This window comes from Dermacentor albipictus, chromosome 1, assembly GCF_038994185.2.
Source record: "Dermacentor albipictus isolate Rhodes 1998 colony chromosome 1, USDA_Dalb.pri_finalv2, whole genome shotgun sequence".
NCBI lineage: Eukaryota > Metazoa > Arthropoda > Arachnida > Ixodida > Ixodidae > Dermacentor > Dermacentor albipictus.
Window position 1 is genome coordinate 421608479 of NC_091821.1, and position 24043 is coordinate 421632521.

Below are 24043 nucleotides of genomic sequence, written 5' to 3' on the forward strand. Positions count from 1 at the left end.
AAACAGGTTGTCCGAACATCCTAAATTTTAATTGCCAGCGCTGTTAGACAAACGACATGGGCCGTCTGCTAGCGCGGTGCCACGCACACAAACTGACTGATGGGCTCACAACGTAACTACCCGCGAATTCCTTGCCTATACTGAAAGCCACTTGTTGTGACCGAGTAACTATGCATTCGTTTGATGTTCCCCAGCTGGATCCGGAGTTGCGATGAGCGCAAGGAAAGTTTACTTAGGGAAGGAGTACTTATGCTCGAGGAATGGGTATCCGTAAACTAATTTATAAGAGAAAAGAAATGCGGAGCCGGCGTGCGTGGAACGTTTGAAAGTGCGCGCCGCCAGAACCAAAACACATGCGAACAGTAGGGAAAGGTTCCTGCATTCAGCGCGGTGTTTCATTAGCTAGGTTACAACAGCGCTTAGTCGAATCTGAGCTCCAAGCTTTTCGAACGAGTAAAATTTGAAACAGCCGCACGAACCACAAATAGCATGACCACTTGACTTGCTCCAGCACAGATCCAGCAACACTGAAAGCGAGGGTAATAGTTTTGCACCGCCAACCTAGATGGCGATACTATACCTGTGACTGTGGCATATGTTGCGCAAGAACTCGAACCGATTGAATAATACTCGGCAATTTGCGCAAGGCTGCAGAAAATGTTGCGTGTACTACTTCACCAGACATAGAACGCATTTTTTTAAAAGCACTGATGTCTGGAATATACAGCTGTGAAGCGCGAAAACGAGCAAGCTACCGATCGGATCAGGGCTGCCTCCGCACTCGGAACGTTTCATCTTTCTCCTAGGAAAGAACACCGGCTCGTCACCGCTACCCTTTCCGCGACTCTTTACAGGCGCCGATGCTCGTAATAACCGCTTGCGAAAACCCTCCCATCAACGCACAAGTGTAACGAAAGCGGTCCATCCATCGCATGAGCGTCGGCAAGGCACGCCGCAGCCGCGCCGGCTAGCACGTGTACAGCCCGGGTCACGTGACGAGGCGTCACCCATGAGAACAGATCAGCCGACCAATGGCAAGCCGCGCTCATCACCTGATAGTGGGGCGACATCGCGGCGGAAGCAGTGCGCTCCCATTGCATTCCACGCAGGGAAGAGCGAGAGACGGTCGGCGCAGTTGATCGGCGTTGCCCGCGCCGTGTTTCCCCGCTGTCGTCACTGGCCTCCAGCGTAAACGACTTCAAGCTCGGCCTGCGACTGCCCGACGAGCGTGGCGCAGCGTCGGGCAGGCCCCGCAGACGTCAGCACAGCCGCCAGCGCGCCCCCCTCGGCTCGGTGAGTGGGCCCATCCCGTCTGCTTAGCTCGGGTGGGGGTACCTTTTTCCGGTCGCGGCCTGGCGTGGGGGCATAAAAAAAGTGGTCAATCGAGACGTGTACGCTGCGTGTGTATCTGCCCCCCGAGAGAAGAAGTCCTTGCCTCCTCGCGAATGGAGAGTGCAAACAGTCTGAGCCCTAGGCGACTTTCCGCCATTGGAGCGAGTCAAAAGTCGCGGCGACAGTCTTACGCGGGGCAGTCTCTCTCTCAGGACTCGGCTCCTCCCGGCGGCCAGCTGAAGCGGGTGCCCACGGTGAGCGGACCGGTGTCTGCCTTGGACAACCTACAGATGTATCGGCTCGACGCTAACCACCGGGGCTCGAGCTCCAGCGCCTCCCGGCGCACCAGCCGCAACGAGGATGCATTCACCTGTTCGCAGCAGAGCATCCTCAGCGCCATGGATCGGTTCGTCAGGTCCGTGAACAACATGGATGCCACGGTGCTGGTGCCGTCGAGGCTGCGCGACATGGACCTCACCGACAAGGCGGGTCGGGCGCCGCCGGCCAACCTGATGCAGACGGACCTTTACTCCTTCTACAACATGCTCAACGACGTCAAGAACGAGCTGCTGTGGGGGCCTAGCGCGGCCGCCACCTCCGCCGTGGTGCCGCTGACCGGGGCGCTGCTACGGCCGCCCCCGAAGCACACGCGGCAGCCCTCGGACGATAGCCTCGGGTCCACGGGATCCACGTCCGACACCGACTCGGACGTCGACAGCGTGGTCACGGACCGCGACGGGCTCGAGCAGAGCCTTCACCTGGCCGCCGCCTTCAGGCATCACCTGCAGGGCCTCCACGCCATCCTGCATCAGCTCGCCGACTCGGCCGACTACCTGGCGTGCAGGTATCAGGAGGAAGTTGACGCATCAGCGCTCTGATCCACCCTTCGACGACATCGCGGTGGTGGTGCGCGTCGGGACCCACAGGCCACAACGGGATACTATACAGTGCTCCATCGTCGCCGCTCCGAACGATGTTTTTACAGTGTGCTCGCTTTCCGCCGACTCCCGCCGCCCCAAAAGATCGAGCAAGAGGAAAATTTGCCGTCTTCCCCCACGCCCACCCCTGCGAAACAGGGACGTCTAAATCACAAGTGTAAAGAAACTGTCTTCGTTTGCTCGGTTTTTTCTTTCCTTTTTTTCTGTTCTTTTTTTTTTTCTTGCCATGACACGTGGAGGACGCGACAGGTCTGCCTCTTGTTTGTGCCAGTTTCGGTTTTACGGCCGAATCCACGGCTCGTCGCCGCGCGCTCAGATTCGAGCTGCCGCGTTCTGTGATCAGCTCTGTTTATGCAAGTTTTGATTCGGCCTTCCTGAAGCTGCATCGTGGCGCAAAAAAACTTTGTTTCCCCCCTATCATCCCCCCGCCACTTAGTGCGGCTGGTATGTCTGTCAGGTTACCCACGAAACGTTATCTTCGTTGCAAAGCGCCGAGTCTCTGTCTGTCCGCCCCGATGTTGCACGGTGCAAGATCCCTCCATCACGATATCGTCCCTTATATGCGGTGCTCGGAATAAGGGGGCACGTAGAATGCGTAGCGGGAAGTTTTCGTTTTCCGGGTGAACCTGGCAAGACTCCGCAAAAATGGCTGCGGGAGGTCCCGTATGTGGGCCAGTAGTGTGTTAACTTATTTCGCTGCGCCTCGCGCTTTTCGGCGGCCAGATCGCCCGAAGCTTGTTTCTTGTCACGACTTTTTTTTTTTCCTTGTCATTTTTTTTATGTATCTGAGAGAGTAGAACCGATCGTAACAGTTAGCTCACAGCCCGCGATGCACACACACTTGAGCGTCCGCTGCCAAATTTAGACTTGCACGAAGCGCCTTTTGCAGTCCCATGTCTTGCCACATTTGCATTTAACCGTACTTTCACGAGTTTTGTAATTTTTCACGTGATAGGGAAGGCGTTTCTTCGTTATCTGGCGCGGCAAAAGTTCGAATAATGTAATCTGAAAACGTCTAACATTCCAAGCTGCTGCTGCATTCGTCGCTAACTGCTGTATGGGAGAATACTCACGATCGAGTTTTTTTTTTTTTTTTCGCGGCACTCGTATTTTTTTCCTGACATGGTTGTTCGTTCGGTGTAGCGACGCGAGCTATAGCTTCTCGGGGATAGTGTGTGTTGCGGAGCTTCAAAAGAAAAAGCGTGTGTTTGAGCGAGTGCGTGTGTACATATGTAAATATGACTACATTTTTTTTGGCTGAGTGTGCAGAACGATGTTAACTAAAATAAAAGCAGAAGTTTATACATTACGTGTTCTTTCTTTTTCGTTTTTCTAATGACAAAACCTAATAGTCAAATGCGTGAGTGTTTGGATATTTGTTAGAAGAAAAAAAATTGTATTCGTTGCACCTGTAAATTGCAAAGGAACACGATGGTCATTTTGTTGTTCATTTGATAGAAACAATTAAACACAGAGCTATATTGCCGGAAAGAAAAATGCGGCCTCACGTGTCTCGATTTTTCCTCGCTGCCTTCACTAGTGGCCGAGGCGAGCGTCGTCTCCAGAATTAGAAGCGCGTTGGCTTTCTGAACGTGCCGAGTGCAAACGGAAGTACAACGAGCAACCCTCAAGCCGCCGAGGCCCCTCCGTCTTTTGTTGGGCTGATAGAAAGGAGGCCGTTACGAAAAAGAGGTTGCTGCGGTCTGCACTGCGCATGGGCTGTCTACCGTCAATGGACGGAAGCGACGCTGTTTGTCCACCGCCGCCACAATGACCGTTGGCGGGTAAATTCAAACGGGACGGAGTAATATCTCTGTCTGGTCGAGCGCCGTTCTTCGCAGCGGCTCGCGCCGTAACTATATCCTACTGCATGGCGCCGTGGCCCCGTTTCCCACAACGGTTGCGTCAATGTCGTGGCCCACTTAGCCACGCGCGCGCCCCAGGCAGGAGGGATCGCCATTCTCCGATTATTAGTCGGCGAATAATAGACGCTTTGTTTTTCGAGCTGGAGGAGAATACTGCGTTTTAGCCGAACTGTGCAGACTTTCTTTTATTTTTCTTTAATTTCCTTCGGTTGGCGTCACTTCCTTTTCTTCCGCGACATGTAAACATAGCCTGCTGGCCGAATACGTTGTTGCCGTGAACGTCGCTCTTCCAACAACGATTTCATAACGAGTCAGCCGTTTGTGGAGGGTTTGGCAGACGGCGAAAAACAAATATATATATATATATATATATATATATATATATATATATATATATATATATATATATATATATATATATATATATATATATATATATATATATATATATATATATATATATATACATTGGAAGACAGCTTTGTTTACGCTACGAAGGCGCAGTTTTCGTGTCTGGCCTGGCCTCGGCATTCCTCGGAGGGACAACTAGACCACCGGCTGACCTTGACCCAGTGTGCGTATAATGATCATCGGCGCGACCGCAAGTGCGATGCATGCCCGGCAAGATTTGCGTCTCTTGCTAGACGCTTGCCATCGTGTGTGTGGCTACGGAAGCCGTGGTTGCTTTTTTTTTTCGCGGGAAGAGGCGGTCATTTGCCTCTCACGCGGTTGTTTGTATCTCCCCTTCTCCTCCGCGCCTCGACAACAGAGAGGGGGAAGGAGAAGCGACTGGGCGACAATCGCCGCCTTCTCTCTCGGGAGGTGGGGGAGGGGTGGGGAGGCGCCTTTCCAACGACAGGCTTTGAGCTCACGGCCAACACATCTTCCGCACTTTGAACTGACGCGGCTTTATCTTTCCACTTCCCTACGTTGTTCTCTCCATGTTCACCGCTCAAAGGGCTGTAGAAAATAGCCCCTGTTACTGCCCGCGATCATTCGCTCTCTCTCTCACTGTTGCTGGCCCCACACTTGCCGACAGTGGAATGCAGCTTTCTTGTTCCCTCTCCTGCCTGTAATTGTCCAACGCCGCGCCACCGACAAACACTTCTGCTCGCCCCCGACCCCCTTCGGAATCCGGCCTCTTTTGTAAATGGTATTGGCATGCTGTTTGTATGCTGCGGCTCTAGGAAGCCACTGTGCCCGGAAGGCCCCCCCGTGTCTACACCCTCTCCTGGTCCCCTGCCAAAGTAGAAAAAAAAAGAAAAACAAGGAAAGCTCGGTGCCCTTCTGCTCTGTGAAGAAGGATGAGCAACGAAGCTCTGTATGTGGGCCCCTTAATGGCAAACTGCATCTCCGTCGCGGGTCGGCCTTGAACTATCTTCGGGATCGGCCTACGTATGGGCATTTTTTGTCTACGCACGGACACGATCCTGGGGGAACTAGCCCTTAACAGCTTCGCTGTAAAATTGGTTACGCCTTTGTGTTTCTTTAATTAATGACGACAATGAAAGCGGGAGCAGTGGCGCGGTAGCGCCGAAGGACGCCAACGAGCCGGCTGTGGAAGAAGACTGCGCTGGAGCCAATCCTGATGATGACAGTTTTGTATAGACACACGGACACAATCCTGGGGGAATGCGATAACACCAGAGTTATTTCACTGGAAAGAGGTAGGAGTTTTACGGCTGTGCAAATGTTCGGAATAATACATGGTCATTCATTCATAGGTGAAAAAAATTGGACAGTGTTTTGACTGTTCGATAATTCGCACGAATGCGAAACGTACGTATTGCACTAGTAGTATGTTCGACTGACGGGTCAGCCTGCGGTAAATGGTCGACCAGTGTGGCCAGATTGGCTTGTTGGTCGTTCTCGCGCGCAGGAACGGTCACACACGAAGAAGGTGCTGTAGTTAAGATTGAAAGGAAGTATGAATGTAACAAAGACGACACAACGCAATGTGAAACAACCCAGCCCCCCCCCCCCCCCCCCACCTCACGTCCCCGACACAACACGCGCTTGGAAATGATAATCGAGAGAACACGCAAACGGCGGGACTTGTGCGATGTGTCAGAACGGGCAGACCGTGAAATAGCGAAGCAGGCTTCATGGGCGAGGTCGTTCCGTTCGCAGACGTAACGTGCCTTATATCTACAATTACAAATGATTGCGGGACCACTTGTAGCTAGCTATACGTTTACACGACCCCGATAAAAGCGGGTGCAGTCGACTTTCCGGGATGAAAACGGGCAGTCGGGTTCGCGTAACGCTAGCAGGCCGGGCCATTGATCCCCAGTATATATGGTCGGACGGCTAATCAACCCGCCTGGGTTGATTAGCCAAAACCGCTTGGCAAGATACATGTAAACGCGGTCGCGTCGGCTTGGGTCAGCTTGGTTTATGACTTCGACCCGCTCGCGTCGAGCTTTTTTGCTTGAACGAAGATTCTGCGCTGAGAGATTGCGTAATCTACTCGGGGTTGCGTGCGTCGTCTTTGCAGGGTCTATTGGAGTATGTATACGTCCTACTCGCGGTGTCAAGCCCTTGCATCGCACCGAACTGCGCTGTGTGAACGCTTGAAGGAATTAGAAAAAACCAACACGTACCGCGTATATTCAAAAAAGAAGAAAAGAAAGCCTATGCCAAATGACTTCGCAACTTCCACTCACAGAGGGCAAAAAAAAAAGCCATTGCTTTAGTGGTCTCCTGAAACCGGGAGTAAAAACCCAAACGAAAGACCGGCGACGAAGCCCCGCTTGTGACCGCGGGAGCGATGTTTTCTACGGCGAACAGGCAACTAACTGTGAATTGGCATGAGCGAGATATTCAATAAGCCTCTTAATTTCTTAAAGTTTCTTTCAAGTACAGAGCAAATAGTTGCGATAGCGTCGTCAGCGCTAGACTGAGCAATAATAATAATAATAATAAAAAATCATTTATTTAAAGTGTCCAGGAACAAGCCCGATAACATTTGTAATCATCTTGCGCCCTAATACATCGAAAGCAGGCGTGTCAGAGCCAAAAAAATCCGAGGACACTAAGCATGGGCGGAAAGTTCTTATTTTATCGAGGGGGGGGGGGGGGGAGCTGGGGCCCCAACAGCTTTTCAAACCCCACCTTTCCCCAGTGCAGGGTAGCAAGCAGGACGGGAATTTGATTAACCTCCCTGCCTTTCCTGTCTTCTATTTCTCTCTCTCTCTCTACACTTGAAGAAAGTTCATGTGACCTGGAAGGCTTTTTCACTGAAGTGATGGCCTTATATGAGTAGCTACAAGACCGCATAGTAGGCGACACTTCTATTTCACAGCGTCAGTCCCTTCGCACCAACAAGAGACTGGCATCTCTCGGATCAGCCATGCGACAAGCGGATTCAGTTAAACACGTTAATGAGATATCGTGTGTTTCGTGCGCATTAAGTCGCGCAAACACACGTCAATCAACAAAGCCACGTAACGCCTTGTGAAACTTTTGATAAGCAAAGATACAATAAAAACATATTTTCCTGACGAAAGCTCACTTGAGAAGATAAGACATAACATGTACAGAAATTATACAATGTATAACAATTTATTATCACAACTTATGGCTAGAATTATTACCATAAAGGAATGCGACTCCGTAAAGCAATAATTTAATGTCGAAACATTCCTTATGACATTGGTTTCATTTATTTCCTGGCAGGTGACTGGCGTCGCGGCGATGCCCTTTCCCCTCACGCAATACCTGGCGCGCCATCCCGGCAGCGGGCGTCCCCTGTCGACCGCTCTCCTCTGTCGAGGCGCGCACGTGACGTGCCGTCGCAGCCAATGGGAATTTAGGTGCCGCTGCGGTGCTACAGACGCCGGCTTTTTTTCGCTGAAAGGGCCATTTGATGCTTTCGCGTAAAAAAAGGTGGCTTGCATGAGTAGACCCGGCACGTCGGCAGACAACGCCATTAACGTCGCAAAAATCTGGCACAGGTCAATGTAATACAAATGCTCAAAAAGTACAAAGATCCAACACACTTATACATTCGTGAGGAAACAAAAGGCATAATCTATCGGAACAATAAGATGAATAATGCAAGTTCATACACTCTAAGAACAGTTTACGCCCTTTGGAGTGCCCCTTCTGCCGCACAACGATAATCGTCATCTGCCTTGATACGTTTACTTTCTTTAACGCTGCGAGCCCGGAACTTTCCAGTAACGAACGGCACGCGTGTTATCAGCATAGAACAGTTTACACCCTTTGGAGTGCCCCTTCTGATAACGCGCGTGCCGTTCGTTACTGGAACGAGCCAACAATGGGAGAGCGCTTTTCGGGATCGGCCTACGAAAACGGCTAGACACTTGCAAGAAGTCGCGGTTAGTTCTCAGTTCTCAAAGAACGATAAACGTATTAACAACGTTAATACGCATGTTGATGGCACGCGTTTCTATGTTATGAAGAAAAAAAGTTAGGACACCTAAGCACTTCGTAGGAGTTGCGAATGCGAAAGCATTAATGTCCAGTTGAACGGCGCTGAGCGGTCCTTCGCGTTGTGCGCTGCGAGTAATGTACCATAGCGGTACGTGCTGCTGCTCGAGCCAGTGAGCAGCAGCAGCCTGCGGTGCCAACGCTGCATGCCACCGACGCGGCTGTGCCACGGCCAGATCAGCAGGTATACAGCAGGTGGCGTAGAGGTAGAACACTCGCCTCGCGTGCAAGAGGTCCGTGGTCCGAATGCCGGTGCCGCGCAATTTTCCACCGGATTAAAAAAAAAAAACGCGTGTTGATAAAATTACATAAACAGGCCTGGAGTGTGGCCTGATCACGGTGACCAGAACCGGTAACGCACTCCCTCACCAGAGCAGAATTGGCCACCCTGGTGCAGTACTTGGCCACAACCTCCCACATGAACACAACAATCAAACCCCGGCCCTCAGTCCCCAGCAGCTGCGAAGCAACTGACCACGGCGGCGGTCAGACCTGCGACGCAGCAGAGGGTGCAAAGAATCCATGGCTCCGGACAGGCCGCCATTGGAATATGAACCTGGCAACGTTTAACGCTAGAACGTTATCTAGCGAGGCGAGTCTAGCAGTGCTATTGGAGGAATTAGAGGGCAGTAAATGGGATATAATAGGGCTCAGCGAAGTTAGGAGGCCAAAAGAAGCATATACAGTGCTAAAAAGCGGGCACGTCCTGTGCTACCGGGGTTTAGCGGAGAGATGAGAACTAGGAGTCGGATTCCTGATTAATAAGAATAAAGCTGGTACCATACAGGAATTCTATAGCATTAACGAGAGGGTGGCAGGTCTTGTTGTGAAACTTAATAAGAGGTACAAAATGAAGGTAGTACAGGTCTACGCCCCTACATCCAGTCATGATGACCAGGAAGTCGAAAGCTTCTATGAAGACGTGGAATCGGCGATGGGGATAGTGAAAACAAAATACACTATGCTGATGGGCGACTTCAATGCCAAGGTAGGCAAGAAGCAGGCTGGAGAGAAGGCAGAGGGGAATATGGCATAGGCATAGACAGAATAGCAGGGGAGAGTTATTAGTAGAGTTTGCGGAACAGAATAATATGCGGATAATGAATACCTTCTTCCGCAAGCGGGATAGCCAAAAGTGGACGTGGAGGAGCCTGAACGGCGAGACTAGAAATGAAATAGACTTCATACTCTGCGCTAACCCTGACATCATACAAGATGTGGACGTGCTCAGCAAGGTGCGCTGCAGTGACCATAGGATGGTAAGAACTCGAATTAGCCTAGACCTGAGGAGGGAACGGAAGAAACTGCTGCATAAGAAGCCGATCAATGAGTTAGCGGTAAGAGGGAAAATATAGGAATTCCAGATCAAGCTACAGATTAGGTATTCGGCTTTAACTCAGGAAGATGACAGTGTTGAAGCAATGAACGACAACTTCAAGGGCATCATTAAGGAGTGTGCAATAGAAGTCGGTGGTAATTCCGTTAGACAGGATACCAGTAAGCTATCGCAGGAGACGAAAGATCTGATCAAGAAACGCCAATGTATGAAAGCCCTACCGATAGAAACCCTACAGCTAGAATAGAACTGGCAGAACTTTCGAAGTTAATCAACAAGCCTAAGACAGCTGACATGAGGAAGTATAATGTGGATAGAATTGAACATGCTCTCAGGAACGGAGGAAGCCGAAAAGCAGTGAAGAAAAAACTAGGAATTGGCAAGAATCAGATGTATGCGTTAAGAGACAAAGCCGTCAATATCATTACTAATATGGGTGAGATTGTTGAAGTGGCTGAGGAGTTATATAGATATTTATACAGTACCAGTGGCACCCACGACGATAATGGAAGAGAGAATAGTCTAGAGGAATTCGAAATCCCACAGGTAACGCCGGAAGAAGTAAAGAAGCCTTGGGAGCTATGCAAAGAGGGAAGGCAGCTGGGGAGGATCAGGTAACAGCAGATTTGTTGAAGGATGGTGGGCAGATTGTTATAGAGAAACTGGCCACCCTGTATACGCAATGCCTCATGACCTCGAGCGTACCGGAATCTTGGAAGAACGCTAACATAATCCTAATCCATAAGAAAGCGGATGCCAAAGACTTGAAAAATTATAGACCGATCAGCTTACTGTCAATTGCCTACAAACTATTTACTAAGGTAATCGCAAATAGAATCAGGAACACCTTAGACTTCTGTCAAGCAAAGGACCAGGCAGGATTCCGTAAAGGCTACTCAACAATAGACCATATTCACACTATCAATCAGGTGATAGAGAAATGTGCGGAATATAACCAACCCTTATATATAGCTTTCATTGATTACGAGAAAGCGTTTGATTCTATCGAAAGCTCAGCAGTCATGGAGGCATTACGGAATCAGGGTGTAGACGAGCCGTATGTAAAAATACTGAAATATATCTATAGCGGCTCCACAGCCACCGTATATATAGTCCTCCATAAAGGAAGGAACAAAATCCCAATAAAGAAAGGTGTCAGGCAGGGAGATACGATCTCTCCAATGCTATTGACAGCGTGCTTACAGGAGGTATCCCGATACCTGGATAGGGAAGAATTGGGGATAAAAGTTAATGGAGAATACCTTAGTAACTTGCGTTTCGCTGATGATATTACCTTGCTTAGTAACTCAGGAGACCAATTGTAATGCATGCTCACTGACCTGGAGAGGCAAAGCAGAAGAGGGGGTCTAAAAATTAATCTGCAGAGAACTAAAGTAATGTTTAACAGTCTGGGAAGAGAACAGCAGTTTACGATAGGTAGCGAGGCACTGGAAGTGGTAAGGGAATACATCTACTTGGGGCAGGCAGTAACCGCGGATCCGGATCATGAGGCTGAAATAATCAGAAGTATAAGAATGGGCTGGGGTGCATTTGGCAGGCATTGAGATCATGAACAGCAGGTTGCCATTATCCCTCAAGAGAAAAGTGTATAACAGCTGTGTCTTACCAGTACTCACGTACGGGGCAGAAAACTAGAGGCTTACGAAAAGGGTTCTACTCAAGTTGAGGACGACGCAACGAGCTATGGAAAGAAGAATGATGGGTGTAACGTTAAGGGATAAGAAAAGATCAGATTGGGTGAGGGAAAAAACTCGAGGTAATGACAGTTTAGTTGAAATCAAGAAAAAGAAATGGGCATGTCATGACATGTCATGAGGAGGGAAGATAACCGATGGTCATTAAGGGTTAAGGACTGGATTCCGAGGGACGGGAAGCGTAGCAGGGGGCTTCAGAAGGTTAGGTGGACGAATGAGATTAAGAAGTTTGCAGGGTCGACATGGCCACAATTAGTACATGACCGGGGTAGTAGGAGAAGTATGGGAGAGGCCTTTGCCCTGCAGTGGGCGTAACGAGGCTGATGATGATGATGTGGCTTTCCCGAAAGGAGGTCCCGTCCCACTTTTGCCATAATAACGAAACCACTGAAGTCAATGAGTGTCGACCAACATTAGTAGTCTCACAAATTTACTGAAGTAAGCTGAAGGAGATTCTAGCATGCACGTAGCAAGTGTGGAGGAGGGAGCAAGCCACGCATAGCAGAACAACGGCATCAGGTCTATGCGACACTTATTAAAGCAAAATATTTATTATAGTGGACTGCTGTTTAGCTTATGTATCGATACAGTGGTCCCACGGCACAAGGGCGCCACCACACCAACGTGACTAAAAAAAAAAAAACTTTTCTCCGCGTCCTTCCCTTCCCTTTGCGATAATGGAGCGTTACCTGGCACTGCAAGAGTTGGTAGGAATCTGGTCTCACATGATCCATCAACATCTCTAGCGCTTCCCTCGTGGTAATCTTTCGGCAACTCTTCAAATTCGCAGACTTGTGATACCTTTGCGTATCATTCCTCAGTCGGTTGATGACGCCTGCAATCTTTGGTGAGTATATTTTCAGATTTTAGCCTCGCTATACGGCGGTGTAGAACCTGTAAAGACAGATACATCATCAAAACAGCTTGTTAGGCTAGCTGGCAAATTTTCGCCGACGTGGCACGTTGTGTCAAGGAACACTACACGAAGGCACACAGGATGGGCGCAAGGCTCTGGCTATGCTTGAGTGTCATGTTCCACTGTAAAGAGAATTCCATGGGCAACACATGCGTGCCATATGGAATCGCTTAGCATTTATGGAAGCACGATATCAAAAGCCCGTTCATTATCAAATTTCTAGTGCATCTGACAAAAAAAAAAGACCAGAACTGTTTTCGTAAAATAGCACATATAATCTATGCAGGTCCGTTCTGATTATATTTGGTTGCAGGATTTCAAGTATATGCCTTCGAAATTTTATAAGCAAGGCTCCAAGTTTTAGTACTGCTATGTATTCATGCAACATGTTAAGCAATACTGGTTCCTCAATAGCTGGTCGAGTATACTAGGCATCAACTATATTAAAGCTAGTTCTTACGGTCGATGAAAGTTTTTTTAGTCATCTTATTAAATATTAGGTAATTAAGCGTTTTATTTGGCTTCACTTTTGTGAAAAATACCCATAAGAGGCAAACTAGCAGTAGTTTAAAGTGTTAAAGTCGCTGGGCAACTGAGCATGGGAAGTTTTGCTCCGGACGAATTTCTGCTATAAGGCGGCAAACTTAGGCACAACAGTGCAGCGCCTGGCAAGAACTGTCTTCGTCGTATCGTATGTTGTAGCGCCAAGCGAGGCGCGACCTTTCACGAGCTCGAATTCGCTCATTGTCAGCGAAAACTGTTGGGCTGTTTAGCTTAGCCTGTAATCGGGAATATCGCGCACCGCAGACGAGCAAGCGATAACGATAAACTGGCAAGCACGCGGTTTCTTGGCGCACGAGGAGTAAATTTTGCTGGGCAACGCCACATGGCAGCCGGCACCGTAGCAAACCTGGACAAGACAGCGTTCGCCGTGCTCGTGGCACTTGCGCCGTGCCCTGTCAAGTGGTTTTTGTACGAAAATAATGACCTACAGAAGGACAGATTCGCAACCACTAATAACTTGTGTTCCTTACATTCGTCGATCAGGGATTGCTCTTCCACTCCTATAGAGTCGGCACAGCCGACCACAACAGTCTTGTTTCGGCCAAGTGGGCGAGGACCCTTTCTGTGAAGTGGTCCGAACAGAGGTGGTAGCCGTGGTGCACATCTGCTCCCATGTCATCCTCGCCAGGACTCCCCATTCAGCGTAATTTCGCTATATGTCACATCTGATAAATGGGCAAAATACCACGTGTGCATGATTAAAGAACACCTAAAATTGAAGCCAACTTGAGAGTACGAAGATGTGACGAGAAAATGCTGTGCTTCTAGGCACAGGTTGAAAAGTGAAGCGGACCTATGTGGTCACATAGGTAATTCGAACTTCTTGTAATTCAAAACGCAAACGGAGACTACTACGTATCTTTTCTTTTTCGACTTCTATGCCGTGTTCCCGAATATTCAAAGTTGATAAGGTCACAACAAAAAACTGGTCACCGGAATGCTCTCCAGCGTAACCAGTTTGTGCAGCAAGCATTCAAATATACCTTCGGCAGATATAAATTGCAAGTTTTCTACTCGTGGAAAAAATGAAGAGTAACCGCTAATGCAAACCGAAGCAAAATTTCCGTCTGCGCGTCAGCTAGCAATAATCGGCCCATGTGCAACTGTCAACGACTTCAGTTTCTTACAACACCGCAGAAAAACACGCCACGCCAAAAAAAAAAAAGTCCCTTGCAAACAACCGCGGAAGGCCCTTCGTTCCGTCCTATAGCGGTTTTGATAAGCATAGCGCTTGTTTCTGCAGAAAAAGTGTGCTTACCACACGCCCGCTGGGAAACGGAAAAATTTCGCCATGCTTTTCCTCCCCGAGTCGCCAGATCACACAGCCGCGCAGCACGCCTTGTGCCCTTTCCCCAGTTTTCCCGACGTTGCCGGAACGTTCGCGGAACAGAAAGAAAACTTTTTAACTGCAGAGCGCACGAAAAAACGTGCACGTGCACAGAAAGCGGCAGGAGCAGATGAAGAGAATGGTAGCCGAAGTGATTAGAGCGACGACTCTACCCGTTGGCGCAACAAATGAAGCTACTGAATAAAGATATTGACGCCGAAAAAGAAAATAGCCGAAGGCACATTTTATTTCTACGCACAATTGCGTCACTTTACTTAATCGATATGTAGGTTGAAAAGGCAGAGCCACATATGCAGAAAGTATTGAATTTTCCTTTGGCTACCAGTGTCATGGCGACGCTTTATTGCCAATATCGAAACTATAGCGCCACTGTCCACCGCCGCGGCGGTCCTTTCCCCCCTCACGCAACACCTGGCGCGCTGTCTCCTCAGTAGGTGTGCCCTTTCGCCCGCTCTGCCAACACCTCCTAGATAACACAAGGCCTGCGCACTTCCATTCATGACGTCATGCTACCTTGGCCGTCTGCCATGGAATCTGATGGGGATGCTCCCGAGGAAGCCATGTTGATTTTGTCGTCACCGCTTTCATCGCGCTGGGCTGGGGAGCGGAAATTTCGGTCCAGGTAGCATGACGTCATAAAGCAGAGCGCACAGGCCTGCTATATAGGAGGCTTGGGCTCGGCTCCATCGAGAGTGATCAGCGAGGTATAACGTACACGGCGTCGTGGACATGTCCCCTCTCCTCACGCAACAGCTGGTGCGCTATCGCTGCAGCAGGTGTGCCCTTTCGCCCGCTCTGTTCCGTCGAGTCGCAGCTCGTGACGTGGCGTCGCAGCCAATGGCAATGCGAGTTTACGTGCCGTTTCACTGCTACGGACGACAGACGCCGAGTTTTTTGCTCAATGCACCAGTGGACGCTTTCGCATTGAAAAAAAAATGAGAGTGTACTTGCGCGACCTTGCAGGAATGGGGAAGAAAAAGGAATGGGTGAAAAAGCGGTAATGTTAGCGTTCACGCGTACTTAAGAAGTTCGTGTACAAGCGCACTTCACATTGAGTATATTGAAATAAGCTAGCATAGTTAGCAGTAAATATAAACATGGGCAGCATGACACAAAATACGAAGCACTAGTAGTAGTCAGCATAAGGCATCTCAATTACGTACGACTGTTACTTCAATCAGAACAGAATATTTCATGATGATAGTTGCAAAAGCTAAGAACTATACTGTATTAAATACGAAAATACATTAAAAAATGAGCAATGCAGAGGAAACAATTCGAGTCGAGAGACAAATTGCGGCACCGCAGACAACGAGCTGTCAGTTTCTTCCGCGTCCGCCTCACCGCGCGGCGCATGAGCTGTTGGCAGCTGGCACAGAGGACTAACAGTTCAGCGGTACGCTAAAACTCCCTATCTATTAGAGCCTTAGCCACGTCGTGTGGAAAAGCTTCTTACCTCGGCGTAAGACGAAGTATACGTTCTGGGACAAAAAAAAAAATGGCTGTGGCTTTTCTAAGGTTAAGCCCAGGATGCGAAGCATACTAGCGTTTATTTTAGTTGTTGAACCACTGTTTAGCCTGGTGAACTGCTGTTGCTTGGCTATATTTGGTTCGGCTAGACGAAGAAACAACTCATGCAGGCGAGCGCACGAGCTGAGACCCGGCTATGCAGCTACGCGGCCGCAGGCGAGCGCACGAGTTGAGCCTCCGCTTTTGCAGCTGTTATGACGTCGTATGGTAGCTACGCGGCCGCGCGCGGCGCAGCAAGGAAGAGCGTGGTTGTGCGGCTAGTATGCTTCGCATAATAATTACTTCGTTACGCGGGCTAATATACGGAAACTACGCACCTCTAAAGCTCTCTATTGCGGCATCAATGTAACTCCGGTGCAAAGCGGCTTTTCGCGAGCTTTCGCAGCCAACAACCACAGGTGCACCCCCGCGATCTCTCTCGTCACGCGTGTAGGTGCCTGCCGCACGCTTTCGGTTCGGGGGCGAGTGCTTGTGGCAGAGCGTCTGTGAATAAAAAAAAGAAGAAGAAAATGCGCTTTATTCTGCTCGCGGGCGGGGATGTGCGACGGCGCGCCTTGGCACGAACGCCTGGGAGCAGGCGACGCGGCGCATTGACATCCGCCGCCGCGTCTTCCCGCGTTTTGCCAGTGCAGCTGCACCGAGCGGGGCACGCCGTCTCACAATGTGTGTTCTTTCTTTCTTTCTTTCTTTCTTTCTTTCTTTCTTTCTTTCTTTCTTTCTTTCTTTCTTTCTTTCACAGTCGTGATTGATATATCGCGCGGTCGCGCGAGTTTAGTCGCAGTGTCGAAGATGAGGAGAGAAGCGAGGTCATCGTGTTTCTTTAAGGCCACTGTCGCGCGCGCGCCAGGAGAAATGCTTGTTTTTTTTCTTTCTTTTGTTTTTCTTTCTTGTCTGCAGCCAGGAAGTGCATTCCGTGCAGTCCCTTTCTTGCCGCGACGTCGTGCGAGCGTCTCGCTGCTGTTCCGTGTCGCGTACTTAAAGGGACCCTGAAACGATTTTGGCGATTTTCTACAAACGTACTGAGTCGTTAGAGTAGGTCCTTCTAATCATTAATTGACACACCTAAGTGCTCTGCGTAAAGCGTGTAATTTATTATAAGGTTTTAAAAATACCCATCGCTGCCGATCGCAGCGCACTGCTCGGCGGAATTTTAAGCCGCCCCTACCCATATGATGCAAATAACCCATATTACGTCACATGGGCGAGCTATTTGATTGGCTGACCAGGGCACGTGGTCGATAATTTTTCCAACTTTATGGTGAACAAATGATGCTCGTAATAGTTGGAATGTTAGTTACTTTGTTTTTTGTAAAAAGAAAATAACTTAAAGAGAATACACAAGAATAGTTTTTTAGTACACTTCAGCACTTCCGGCACACAGCAAGTGTCGTCTGCTTGTGTTACAACGTACTCCATTTTGACGAGAGCTCCGCGGTCAGAGTCGGTCTCAGTCTTTTCGCGAGCACTATGATTCGACTTTGTTGCCTTGTGGACTGCAAACCTAGCGACCTGCAAACCGCGAGTCCAGTATTAGGGCAAGCGCAAGGGGACAGGGTCTGGCCGCTTGGCTGTGCCGGGATGAGCAGAAGAGCAAATGTGAACGGTCTGCACGGTGCAGCCACCTGGTGGCACAGAGCTCAACCATACACAGTAGCAGCAACGAAGTGTATTCTTTGCTGCTGGTGTGTATTTTTCGCAGGAGTGTAATCATCAACACGTTGATTTATAAATGTTTAAAATGCTTTACACTCGGTTAGAGCAATATTAGCGCTTTGTTTGACTGGTTAAGCGCTGCGCCAGCAAGTGTCTGGACCGTGCAGACCGATCAGGCTGCTCACGTACGTCTACGCTAAAGTTCCTTTATCAGCTTGAGTTTATGCCTCCAGTCATTTGCCGAAATGACCAGCTTGCGTGTCTTTAGCGGAGTACCGGACACGTTCGGCGCTACGACAGAATGCTCGCAACGCACGCTGCTTCGATAGCTCTCGGTCAACGGCCAAGCGGCTAGCGGAGAGGTCTCGCGCGGGAGGGGGCGTGCTCCTAAACAACCGGAAGTGAGCGATGTGACGTCGCATCGTGACGCTGAACCAGTGAAGGCGGAGCTTAGCACCGCTCGCTCGGCGAGCGAGTTGAGGAGGAAAAGCATGGCTAGGGAGGAGGGTAACTTCTAATCACTTGCAGCTCCATTAATACGTAACGCTTCACTTAAATTGTGGTGCGAATGTTCTACTTAAGCTGTGCCCTACGCACCTACAAAATTTGTCCGTACCGTTTCAGGGGCCCTTTAAAGGGACTGACAAACAATTTTCATAGCACCCATCTCTTCTTTTTTTTTTATTTGCACTGGAAATCTTACCGGCTAGAGTGTGTAATCGTGAAGTGCTAACGTGGAAAACGCAGTGGAACTCTTTTTTATGGGATTTTTCGATCTGCAGTGAGGATGTAGTCATTCACAAGAAGCATGCTGAAAACGGTGATAGGTGAGCGCGATAGCGATTATACGCCGGCATTAGTGGGAGGCAGCCGACAAGTGCGGCCGTAGCTGTAACAAAGTATAATTTTGTTTACCAAGTCGATGTTCCTGTGATTCGCGTTTTTCGAAGTGTTAAATGATTTCCGCGGTGATGGCTACGTGTTTTTGTGGATTCCTGTCCAATTGCTTTGGTATTTAACCAGTCAAACGAAACCAATGGGATCGAAAACGAAACGACGCCTTTACACGTGATACGGAGTTCAGCGTGTTGCCACAGCAATGCGTGCCTTTCCGATTTCTGAAGCATAGAATAAGGCGCGAGTGTCTAATAACCTACCAACTGCAATTTTGAGCGATAATTATGCTGCACTTAATAAGAGTCGACATACGTACTGTAATCTCATAGAATGCATCCGAAGCACCAAGATTTCACTGCCAGGTCTCCCCACTTACTGGTTTTTGAGACTTCCTTTACCAGTTTAAAACTATAATTCCTATTTAAATCACTAAGAGCGAGCTGGATTCTATCACTATAAATCATGGTCATTTCATTTCCATCAACGCCTCACAACACATTCTGGCCAGTTGCCAGTCCCTTTAAACATTGTGTTTTGATAATACATATCTTGTGCAGCTGCTCTATTCCTGTAGATTAATTAATTAACTAATTGATTCTGGGGTTACAGGTGCCAAAACAGCGATTTGATTGTGAGCAACGCCGTAGTGGGGCGCTCCTGATTAATCTTGACCACCTGGGGATCTTTAAGGCGCCGTCTTTAATGCACGGAACACGCGGGCGTTCTTGCATTTCGCCCCCGTCGGAATGCGACTCCCTTGCCTCGTACGTAGTTGGGGGTTAGAGAGAAATTACGGTATTTAAGTGCAGCATGAATATATTGCCAGCGTATACATTAACCTGCTTGCTACTCTGCAGGGCAAGAGGGAGATGAAGGTCCCGGAAGATTCCTCGTATCTCTCCAGATGTTTAAAAGAAAGGTAACTGCGCCCGTGCACAGTGTGTGTGTATCAGAGAGAGAGAAAGAGAGAGAGAGAGAGAGAGAGCTGCTGCTGCCCGTTAAGAAGGAGCTAAAATCGTTTTCATAAAGTGCTGCTATTGGCTTTTCTCTCTTTTTAAGGGTGCACTAACAGTTAATTTTGCGGATCGAATACAAATGAATATTCGTATTCGAATATAAAGCTTCGGAAATAAAATCGAGTACCGGATATTTTGTCAACACCAAGCAACGTTATTTATAATATTTGCGTCAAGTCTGTGTGTGGTGATAAAAGAAAAAGGCTTATTTGCATTATTTGGTACATGCGTATACATAATGCCCTCCGATGCTACATTCCCGCTCGACTGACCACTGTTTGTAAATAATAAACAGCTTTCAGTTATCTTGTATGCCCTGACAATGCCAGCCATGGAATAAGGGAACCGTACGTTACCCAATGCTCATGGGGTGTTGGGTTCGTTTGATGCTCTACATATATAGGTGGATCAATTCTGGGGTTTTGTGTGCCAAAGCCGCGGTTTGATTATGAGGCACGCCGTAGCGGGTGACCGCTGAATAATTTCGACCACCAGGAGAAACCTTAACGAGCCCCACTGTACGGACTGTATGCTATATTACAGCGCAGCATATTGCTTTTAAGTAGGAGTATTCGAATAGGGAAACTTCCGAATCGAGTCGAATAAGACTGTGCGAGAAAAAAGAAAGACGACCTTCTAATATCGAATAACTTTTATAATTTCTAAACAAAGTGAACTGCGAAGTTTGCCTAGAGTGCGTGTAGTTTGCTGTGGATACGTGTGTGCAATGACATTCTCAACTTAATGCTGGCTTAAGTGAGGCGCTCGGTAAACGAGAAACGGACTGCTTTTCAGCTGCCATGATGCAGCGTGACAACGACAATAATGTAACAAGGAGGCAGCACCGTCACAACCGGATTCACGTGGAACGTTTTTCTTCGTTGAAGAAAAAGGCGCTGCTCTATGCGGCCTCGTTCATTACTTTAAATGGAGGGCGAAAAATGGTGAGACACGCCAAACATATTGCTTTGACTGAAAGGAAGAACAGATTCTTACATATAGGCTGTCCTAAAGGAGGGCGTTCTTAATGACTGATTTACTTGTTTATTGAGAAGACGTTGTATGCACCGTGAGTTCGTCTTGGAACTGACGACCGCTGGTCGCGGTGGCGCAGTGGCTGTGGCGTTGCAGTGCAGAGCTCGTGGTGGTAGGTTCGATTCCGGCCACGGCGACTGCATTGCGATGGGGGCTGCATTCAGCGCCCGTGCGGTTGCTGAGGGCCACCAGGCCTTCGCACATGTGTGGCCTGAGTTCACTAGAGTGATAGCTCAGCGGGCCCAGCGTAGACGCCAGTGCGCATGCGCGGTACAACATGCGCAGTGGCGTCTACGCTGAGCCCGCTGAGCTATAACTCCCCAGTGTCTTGACCGCCGGCGTTACGCGCTTGTAGTCTTTCTCCCATTGAACGGCGCTGTTCAGGGAATCCAGGTGACGCTGTACACGACTGCCCGTGGCTTTCGCGCCGAAGCCAGGTTTCCTCAGCACTTGCTTTGCATTAGGGTAACTCGATCTCACCCGGGGCCAGTCGTCCTCGGGCACTCACTCTACCGACTGTTCGTCCCCCGCCGCGCACGCGCAAGCAGACGCGAACGTTGCGCTGAAAAGTTTGTCTCCGTAGCGGCCTCCAGTGTGTATTCAAGCGGACCAGGAGCGACCGAGTGAGCGGGCCGCCCTCTCCTTCAGATGTGCTTGAGAGTGATGTGCTCACCACGGAGGGACGTGCCAGCGCTGATAAGGTTCGGGTGCCGCTACTGGCGAATGGTTACTGGAAGCGATACTGCGTTTCACATTGTGCAGCTAATGCTGACTGGAAGCTTGGTCGAAAATGCGGGTATCTTTCTTTCTTTCTTTCTTTCTTTCTTTCTTTCTTTCTTTCTTTCTTTCTTTCTTTCTTTCTTTCTTTCTTTCTTTCTTTCTTTCTTTTACTGGTGCCGCGTGAGGGAAAGAGGGATAGTTATGTGATACCCGAAGAGGGCCCAGCTTGATGCAGGTCTGGCATGACGTTACTCCAGCTGCAACACTCACAAGCGCATACGCGCGCACGCGCGATCCCCGTCGGCATATTTATAGAGCAAAGCGATAAAAGGGGCTAGTTAGTGAACGTTCGCGGTTACGTTGTACAGAGTATTACGCTGGCCAAAACAAAAAAAAAATGAGAAAGATGACGAACACAGGAAGGAGGACGAAGCGCGCCGTCCGTCCGCGTCCGTTTCCAGAGCAGCTTGACCTGAAACGCCATATCGCGTTTAGGACAGTCCGGCTGTGCGGATGGGCAGCATACCAGCCATGCGTTCGCTTCGCTTTGCTTCGGGCGGCCGTTGCGGTCCTTTCGAGCACAGCTGTTGCAACGTGCGCTGTCAGTCGGAGCCAAGGCGTGCGTCGATCGCGCAGCTGATTCTGCGCGCATACCACAGAGTTGGGTGAAGGGCCGCAATGTACGGGCTGTGTACGGGGTACATTGTGCGGCGGCGACTAGACATAGTGCCGTCACGGTTCTCGGCAGGCTACACACTGTGTCAAAGGGGCATTAAAGAGAAACGTTAGTTTAGGCGTACTGGCAAACCACTCTCGTATGCATAGCTAGAAAATGCAGTTGTGAGTTCGAAATCCAGCTATTTGTAACGAAACGTACACCATCCTACTGGAACGTGTAGCAACGTAAAATAAGGAAAATAAATTATGATCGTTGTTGCGCGTCAACTAGGGACACCATGCGCGTCTGTAACGGATGGGGCCAAGCCGCTTTCTGTTTTTTTTTGCCAGTTCATTCATTCATTCATTTTATTTGTTCTTCTCAACATGACGTACATATTGTGAAAGGGGCCAAGAATGAAAGCCGTTTCATTACGGCTTGAAAAAAAAAATCTTAATCCAGGAAAAAAAAAGGAAAGGTGTGGTCGTAAGATTTGCATGCCAGGACCTTCGAGATGCATGGTTGGAAAAAAGGAAAGCTCTGAGAGAATTGAAAGAAAGCACCTACATCGCAGAAAACATGACAAAACGTTCCAAAATGCCCCTAGTAACTGTCAGGGCTTGGGCAAAGCCCCATGACTACGACTTTGCTTGGCACTCAAATGGGAAAGTTTCGGTGGGAAGTGAAAACGATCTCTCAGCCCCGCTCAGTCTGAGCTCAAAGTGCAATGTCGCACTTAGGATATATATCGTTGGAAGAATTAACTAGCGAATACTGGAATGGAAATAATCTCCTGCGTTGTTTTCATTTAAACGTCCAATCTGTACGAAACAAAACTGCTGAATTGGAATGCCTATTTTACAGGCCACAGAACTGCTTTAATGTGGTTATGTTCACTGAGACGTGGCAGTCTCATAAAATGGACGTGTTTGACCTTCCTAACATGAAAATATTTTATCTTCATAGAACCAAGCGCCGAGGTGGGGGCGTATCTCTTCTTGTAGAAAACTCTTTGAAAGCTCGTTTACTCGTGGAATTTTCTGTTGTTACTGACAGTTATGAAGTTGTGTGCGTACAGGCAAAGAATGTCATTATTGCATCATGTTACTGTCCTCCAGATGGCAATGTGTCCGACTTAGAAAACATGCTTACGTTTGTAAATGAAAATTGTTACCATTTAATTATCGGTGTCGATATTAATATCGATACGGCCTGTAAATTTCGCAGGCAGCCTGTGAACAGCCAGAGCATCCTGCCTTGCGAGTTGCGGCATGCTCAACTCATTCGCAAGTTCGTTGACCTTAGCAAGCAGGTCTTTGTCCTGAGATTCTGCTGTACCATGTATTTCAATGTTTAACCGCCTGCTCAGCTACTCTAGTTCGTCGATATCAAATTGCAACCGTGCCAAACCCCTTGACGTCCTCATCTCTCTTTCTCAGTCTTTTCAATTCGAATTTTGATGTATTTTATTTCCTTTTCTGGCAATTTTAACCTTTCTTGTACTGCATCGAATTGATTCGTGATTCGACAGCACCTGAATCGATTGTTCAGTACCATCTTCTTTCTTGGTCAATGGGAGAAGGGTCGAGAGTTTCTGGTTGATTTCTAAAACGAGTGAATTTAGGTTAGTGTGCTCCTTTCCACATGCCAGGAAACTGTTACGTACCCTTAGCGCAGCTTGGTTTACACATTGAAATGAGTGAAATCCGCAGTCACAGCAAACTATTGTAGGCTCGTCATCACGAAACGTCACGTGACAAGCACAACAGCGAGGCATGGCTCGCAGCTCAAGCATTGAACGCTGCGGCAAGTTGTCAGTGACGGCGGCAAAAGCGCGTAATGACCACGGAATAAAAACAAGTGACGGTCACCAACCTGCAGTGTGTACAAGAAGAAGAAGGACAAAGACAAGGACAAGGAGAAGAAGGACAAAGAGAAAGACCAGTAGAAGGACAAGGAGGAGAAGAAGAAGGACAAGGAGAACAAGAAGAAGAAGAATAACTTTATTGAATCATAAATCTGACTGGTGTATATTGGTGGACACCCCAATTCCAGGGCTCCATTG

General features: G+C 48.7%; 1 protein-coding gene across 2 annotated transcripts; it reads left to right on the forward strand.

Annotated features, from left to right (window-relative positions):
- The first annotated feature begins 1058 nt into the window (after positions 1-1058).
- LOC135896750 (mid1-interacting protein 1A) lies at positions 1059-3579 on the forward strand. Of its 2 annotated transcripts, XM_065425258.1 has the most exons (2): positions 1059-1293; positions 1545-3579. In XM_065425258.1, exon 2 carries the CDS (start codon positions 1623-1625, stop codon positions 2208-2210), a length of 588 nt encoding a protein of 195 aa, XP_065281330.1. In that variant the 5' UTR covers positions 1059-1293; positions 1545-1622; the 3' UTR covers positions 2211-3579. The 2 variants fall into 2 exon arrangements, with proteins under 2 accessions (XP_065281330.1, XP_065281326.1); XM_065425254.1 differs by lacking the exon at positions 1059-1293 and having other exon boundaries at positions 1300-3579.
- The last annotated feature ends 20464 nt before the right edge of the window (positions 3580-24043 follow it).